At 32.8% G+C, this 7,397-nt stretch overlaps 1 protein-coding gene across 2 annotated transcripts in view; it reads right to left on the bottom strand.

Annotated features, from left to right (window-relative positions):
- LOC108693976 (protein numb) overlaps positions 1-4,738 on the bottom strand; it is a 25,169-nt gene extending 20,431 nt beyond the window's left edge. For both annotated transcript variants that reach the window (XM_018203220.1, XM_018203221.1), the window contains exon 1: positions 4,408-4,738. In XM_018203220.1, coding sequence (XP_018058709.1) covers positions 4,408-4,482 — 75 coding nt within the window. In that variant the 5' untranslated portion in view covers positions 4,483-4,738. The remainder of the gene's footprint in view (positions 1-4,407) is intronic.
- Positions 4,739-7,397: the final 2,659 nt, after the last annotated feature.

Below are 7,397 nucleotides of genomic sequence, written 5' to 3'. Positions count from 1 at the left end.
CTCTCTCTCTCTCTCTCTCTCTCTCTCTCTCTACCCCTCCCCCTTTTTCCATTAAACTATATAAAAATTATATAAAAATTTTGGAAATAAAAAATAAATTTTATATATTTTTTTTTCGTTCGATGAAAATAAATTACATATGTTGAATATTATGAACAGAAAGAAATTATGTAGTAAATTCTTTTCTTTTAAACTTTTAGAAATAAAAATTGCATTTTATTGTAGATTGCAATGTCTATTTAAAGAAGAAAAGATCAGATTTATGCATAAATAATCAGCAGTAGTTTTGAACAGCTTAGCGAACTCCTGGATCTCTTTCGCTTTATCGTTGAGAAGCAGCGCTGCATGCAGCACCAGTTATCCTTGAGTTTGATCCCCTCGATTCGATTGGACCGCGAGTGTGCGTAACCGCGGGCGTACACGCATGTAAGTGTGGATTCACGCGTACGATTAGATTTATATGTGTTGACTGTGCGTAAAACGCGATTTGAATGTAACCGCGATACGCTGGCGAATCGGTCTAGGCTCTCTGTAATTTGCGTGCTACTGTCCTCTTCCTTGAAATAAATTAGCTTGAAGTACGTGTGTGTATATGTAAACTACATTTCTTCAAAATGTTCAATCTTGCTAGCTAAATACTCTTTAAATCTTTGCTCTGAAGAGTGAAATTTCATTCTTAAAGATTAAAAATTAAGCCCTTCTTTCAAAACTGGCTCAACTTTTTCGTTCTTTAAAGTGAAATTCCAAGTAAATTTCAAAGAATTTAATTTTAAAAGATTAATATTGTGTATTTTTGTAATTAGTGAAATAATTTCATCTAATTTAATGTAGCAGATGGATGGCATTAATTTTCGAGAAAAAAGCATATTAAAGTGTTTTTACAGCACTCAATTTTCGGGATTGTTATTCTCTTAATATTTAATATCATCCTAAAAATCTTTTATTGATTTTTATATAATAACCATATAGAATTAATGAATAAAGGGTTTTTAAGTTCATTTCATTATGTATATAATAAATTAATAAATATTAATTGTATATGCAGAATTGTTACGAGATTGCACGGACTTAGTAGTTCAATTCTTCACAATATTGTTTTGTGTTACGCCACGAAAATATTGCTGATTCCAAGATATCAACTTATTCCGCGAATATTAAATTGCTTGTGCATGGTGTTGAATAAATGTAAAAGAACGATAATGAAGATGAGTTATTCGATGTCGCGACTAAATCAAATATTGCAAATCCACTAGGCAGAAACGAAATTTTCGCAATCTCGACGTAATCTACTAATTCCACTAATTAAAACGCATAACAAACATCATGTAATTATACCGCACGATGAATTCGAGGAAATGCAGCATCCAGCCATTTCTATGATCACTCTCCCAAGCTTTAAATTATTCCACTTTCTAGGAATTCCTGCTTTCTAGGAATTAAATATCAACGAAGCAGCAAAAGAGGCAAAAGCTTTTTCATCAAAGAAAATGAGCGTCAAAGTCATCTCAAAAATATAATGTTTGTTTGTTTATTCCGTAATAAACACGTTTGCTTTTATAAAATAAATCCATGATTATTTTCAAGAGAAATTTTGCCGATTTTCTTCTGAATGAAAATAAATTTTTTCATTTCACGCGTTGTATCATATCGCAAAGCTGTCATGTCAAAGCAACAAGAGAGTATAATATTCTTTAATTTCAGAAAATCTCTCGCTTTAATTTCATAAAATGCATTTATGTTTTACAAATAAATCAGTTTGGCATGTTGAAAATAAGATACAATTTATATGAAATTTTTTTGTCGATTTTAATAAAATTATTAATAGGCATTTTAGAATTAATTAATAGGCATTTTACAAGTCATTTCATTATGCGTATAATAAAATATTACATATATATACTTATTAAATCTATTAAAATTACATTTAATACATTTAAAGTTTCCAAAACAATAATTATATTAATACATTTAAAAAAAAGCGCTTATATGTATATCCTTATAAATTGTATATATGTTTTAAATAAGAGACAAATTGCATATATATTAAATTTATATATTAAATAAAATAAAGTAATAACGAGGAAAGTAAGGAGAGTGTAGTAAACAAGTTTTAGAAAAAGATAAGAAAAGGAAAGTTAATAAACTAGTTTGCTATATTTATTCTTGCTGTTATTATTTCATTTTAAATTTTATAAAAACGTATTTAATTAATATATAAATATGCTATCTATCTGCTTCTTAAGGCATATATAATTTATACATAAATAAGTATTTGTTGCAAAACAGCGTTGTTATTAAAAAAAAATAAAATTGGAATAAAAAGTGCAGACAATACATAAATATGAAGTAGAAAAGATTGATTAAAAATATTAATAAAAATTGTTAATTTTATTATAAATTTATTTAAAAAAGATTAATTTTATTAAATCGTAAATTTGTAAAATTTTATTAATAAATTAATAAATTAATAAATATAAATTTGTTTCTCAGATTTGATTTCATGAAAATCGTAGTTATTCATAATATTTGTAATAAATTATTTTGATATTTCGAAATTAATTTTCATTGTTTATATAATATTCAGCACGGTATAGATGCAGCTTTTCGCAATTGTAAATTGAATGTAGCGTTTACGGTATCCAATGGATGAAAGATTGATTCGGACACGTGCTTGCGAGCAAAGGTCATTGAAACGCAAGCGCCAACCGCACCTCATTGTATCGTCATTTTCACTGTTGAAACTGTCACGCATGAAATACGTCATTCCATCTATGAAATGGGGATTCACAAATGCAGTAGTAAGCTTACATAATTCGCATGACGCACATTGATAGTCTCAGTGCGATGAATACCAAGGATTTATGTCGTGCACAAAGATTTCCAAATGCTTGGGAAAACTTGATTGTCACGAAAGTTGAATTCTCACGTCTATAATGTTCGTGATGACACCAAAAGTCCAGCGCAACGGAAATAATATATTAGTCATACTGTGACCAATGTGATTGACGTCATGCGTCCATGTTAATGAAGTTCCTCGTTACAGAAATACCTGAGACGTACAGTCAGCGATTTTAGGAATGCAAATATATATGTAGATATTATTCCATACTCAGTCGCATAAATTTTTTAACAGGTTTATCTACAGAACAAGTTATATTCATTTTATTCTTAATTTTTAAAAAATTATCCCTATTTAGAAAACTAATTTATACAAAAATAATACATTTTACTATTATACAAAATAAAAAGAAAAATTATTTTAAATTTATCCATTCATTTCTTTTTTAAGTGGATATTTCCACTTTGATAAACAAAGTTACACGGTAAAGTATAGTCACGGTAAAGTATAGTGTCAAAGTTCTATTAGATTATAACATAACTCTTCATCACAGTATCGATAAACATTAAAGATAAATTATAGTACTTATATATTTGTTTACATATTTCTCGATATGAAGAAAGTCTATTATTTTTTTTTCTTTTATACTTCAGATATGAATACATTCGCAATAAAATAATAAAATTCAGAATTAAAAAAAACAAGAACACACACATGCACACACACACACACACACATGCGCGCGCACTTTTAATATCTAGAAATATGTGAAATATATAAGTCATTGTATGTAGAAAATTACGAGAGAACGAAATGAGAAATAAGAATGTATAAGGGGTGTGACCGAGGGTGAAAAATGGAAGTAAGAAGGGCAAACCGTCATTTCCGACGGCTGCAAATCTCGGATCTTATGAAGCGTGGAATAAACCATCTTTTCGTGTACAGAACGTTTCGCAAAACGTTTAAGAGGAAAATGTTGATAGTCACGCCATGACATGCGATTTATGCTAATACTTGTATGAATTTTGTTATTACATCATAATACAATTATAAGTATAAAAGCAAAAATTTTAGAAAATACAAAAAATGTGATCAAAAATGATTCTTATAAAAATTCTTACAAAATTATTCTTTTGGGCTTTTGTGATTAAATTATTTTAATAAATCGAATTTTGAAATAAAATATTAAAATATATTAAAATACATATTAAAAAGTATAAATATTAAAATATATATTAAAACACGTTCTGCTTTAACTAAATTAAAGATTAAAATTTTTCATTTATTTTCGCTTTGTTTAATATTTAATTTTAAAAAATTCCATACTTATAAATTTTCCATACTTATAAACCAGAAAATAAATGCTAACGCTAAAAAAAATCCTGTCAATGAGAAGGTACTACCATTGATATGCTGTTGAAGCTAAATACTCTGAACAATACCGTATGATTACAACTGTCACGTGTACTACATGCGAGTGACAGTTTCGTCTCATATCAGATACGACAGAATAGCACACGCAAGTAATCGTAAACGTTACATTTGATGTAAAAACAACCGTGACGTACCGAGAGGCGAAGACCATTTCCAGCATGACTGGTAGCCCTCTCGAGTGGCTGGTGGGCGGACGGGTGGTTTCCCATTTCTCTTGGACGGCGATGTTTTCACGACGAGCAATACAACTTGCGTCAAATATCCAAATACAACAGATCGGTGGCAGTTCCACGTATTCCTTGATGCACCATACGCAATGTCACTGACGTCTAATGACATCCACGCTCAATGACACAGGTGTGGCCTTTATGTAGCACACTTATTTCTTGTACAATATGAAAGGGAGAGAGAGAGAGAGAGAGAGAGAGAGAGAGAGAGAGAGAGAGAACTTCATTTAATGGAGTTTCTTTTTAAACACCTCATATGCAAGCACCTCATTCAAATTTTGACAGATCTACTAGATCATACACTACACTACGTGAATCCGTTTCAATTCATCAACCTCAGCCGATCTTTAAATTTTTTTCACTTTATTACGACGTAAACTCTAAATTCTTATATTATTAGTGAATCCTTTCGATAACATTCAGTAAACTTCACCAAAAATTATATCAAAGATATCAGCGTAGCCACTCAGTGCAAGCACTATTAATCGAAATTGGCTCTCACGCAACATTCATTCACAGTTTCACACACTTGATATATCACGACCGTTCATGCATCAGGTATTACACGCGTCACAAGTCGCGATCAGCTCCGAAACGCTCCACGCTGGAGCTAGCACTTCGCTCACGCGTTGATCGTAACCGACCAGGGTAATTTTAGTCCAGCACAACGGCCACTGAATGGATGCCGCGGAAAGGCAGAAGGAGAGAGCGAGAAAGAAAAAAAGAGAGGTAGGGGCAAATGCTACTACTGGTGATGGATGTCGCGATGCGTGGAGGACATGGCGGCACAAGATGCTCCCGAGAGCCGGCCGGTAAAAACGTAGCCAGATAGACGTGAGAGAGAAGACTGTTGCCTTCTCTTCTTTCTCCTACTCTTCCTCCTTTTCTTCTTTTTCTTGGTCACTTTTTACCAGTGACCGTCCCGAACTGGTCATACAACTTGCTCCAGGATGACGTCAGAGATTCCACCTAGAAGAGTGGGATTCTGATCAATCTCTCTCTCCGTTTCTGGTCTTGCGACTAAGTCTCTCCTCTCTCCGAGTAATTCACTCTCTCTACCTTGGACCTGCTGGTCACAGATGTTGCAAACACCTCATGGATAACAGTGGAGAACCAAGTATTCTGCTGCACAATGCAATCGGCATTCTGTCTTACGTGATATCTTACGATTTCTTTCTGTTATTTTTAAACGATGACTGTCTGTGTCCTCAATACGTTGCTACAAAGAGCACCGCAAATTCCAATCGTATTTTTCTCGTTCTCTAATCGAGTTTATTCTTCTTTTTTTGACAGCAATCGTCGCTTCCTCAGAAAATAGATGACAGCTTCGTCATCAAGACTATTTTCATGCAAATCTCACGAATTATAAATAATTCAATTGTATAAATATCGGACGGACAGAGATATTAGATACTACAAGATATGAGACTAGAACCAGCTCCTTTAACTTTTAAATCTGATATTTGTACGTTCTATAGATGGACTTCTTCTCTCAGAACACTTCCCACTCCAGGATGTTACGTATAATCAATTAAACTAACTTCACACACTGCTTTAATGCACCAATCAATCACGGCCGAAAAAACTTCGGTATGTTTTACAAACTAATACTCATGTGAATTTTCGTAATTTAGTCGATGCAATATTTTTCCATCTAATCAACCGTTAAGTGCGATATAATTTCCGACGAGACAATTAATGCATCAGACACCGGAAAAGCATAAACAAGTTGATCTTTTCAGACGTTATTGTCTTTTAAAATCTTTTTTGTATGTTTTCTTTGATATAATTATCCTTCTTTATCGCTAATGCGAAAAATTGGCACACAATAACAGTGTAAAATAAAAATTATCTCGCAACAGATAAAAACATTTGTCGCAAAGACTATAATGCAATTATCCTCAAGATAATGTCTGCGTGCGTCAACTAATGGAGCAGCGACGAAGCATAGCTATACGACATAAGTTCCCACGTTTTTCCGTTAACACCGTCGCCGTTACGCTCAGCTACTTCCGACGACCCCACCGGAACTCAAAATACGTTTAATCTCTCACATGGAGAATCCAGTTGAAGCGTTCAGGAGTTTGACACTCTTGTAGACCACTCTCGGAAAAATCATCTATTTCCACTTATTTCCACTCCAGCAAGATTTATGCAATCAAATGAATAAAAACGCACGATCGCACAGCACGATAAAATTCTTCAGCTTATGTTGAGGAAATGATTAAAAAATTAACAAAAATATTCACGTTTAAAAAATTGTTCAAATAATTGTAGTAGAAAAACAATTTTTTATGTAATCCAACGGGCGGTGCCACGACTTTCGAATGCAAGCTTAACGTTTTCACGATCTGATGAACGCGCCATCTAGATTCACAGGTAACACAGGTAAATGATTCAACAATATAACAATTTCATGGAGGACACGAAGCGTGATGAACACTTATTAATAAAATTCAAATTTAAAAAGGATATACCGCCGGGCTGTCTCACTTTTGCCGTATAAAACGACGCAACGCAACATTGTAACAACTTTCACCGAACGGTATCGATGAGAAGAATTCGTTTGAAGGTACACTCTCAGGCTAAACGAGTCTGACCAGCGGATATACGACAACCCCCCCTAAGAGACTGTAGACGCGAATGCCGAGGGACCAACAGACCCAGGTCGCTTTATCCCACTTTGCCGTTTGTCAGGGACAGATCTACATCTTCCAGGCCCTTCCTTTAAAGATATTTTCTTGTAGTGTTTATCTCCTTTATATTTTCTAAATAAAGTACTCTTGCATGCGATATGACTATAATAAAATTTATAAAATATATTTTATTTAAATTTATATATTTTTATACATAAGATTAAGTTTTTATTGCGAGTTTTTCTTGATAAATGTTTTATA

This window comes from Atta colombica, unplaced genomic scaffold (genome assembly GCF_001594045.1).
Source record: "Atta colombica isolate Treedump-2 unplaced genomic scaffold, Acol1.0 scaffold111, whole genome shotgun sequence".
Classification (NCBI taxonomy): domain Eukaryota; kingdom Metazoa; phylum Arthropoda; class Insecta; order Hymenoptera; family Formicidae; genus Atta; species Atta colombica.
The sequence above is the reverse complement of the archived record's forward strand: the minus strand, read 5'-3'. Positions and strand labels throughout refer to the sequence as shown.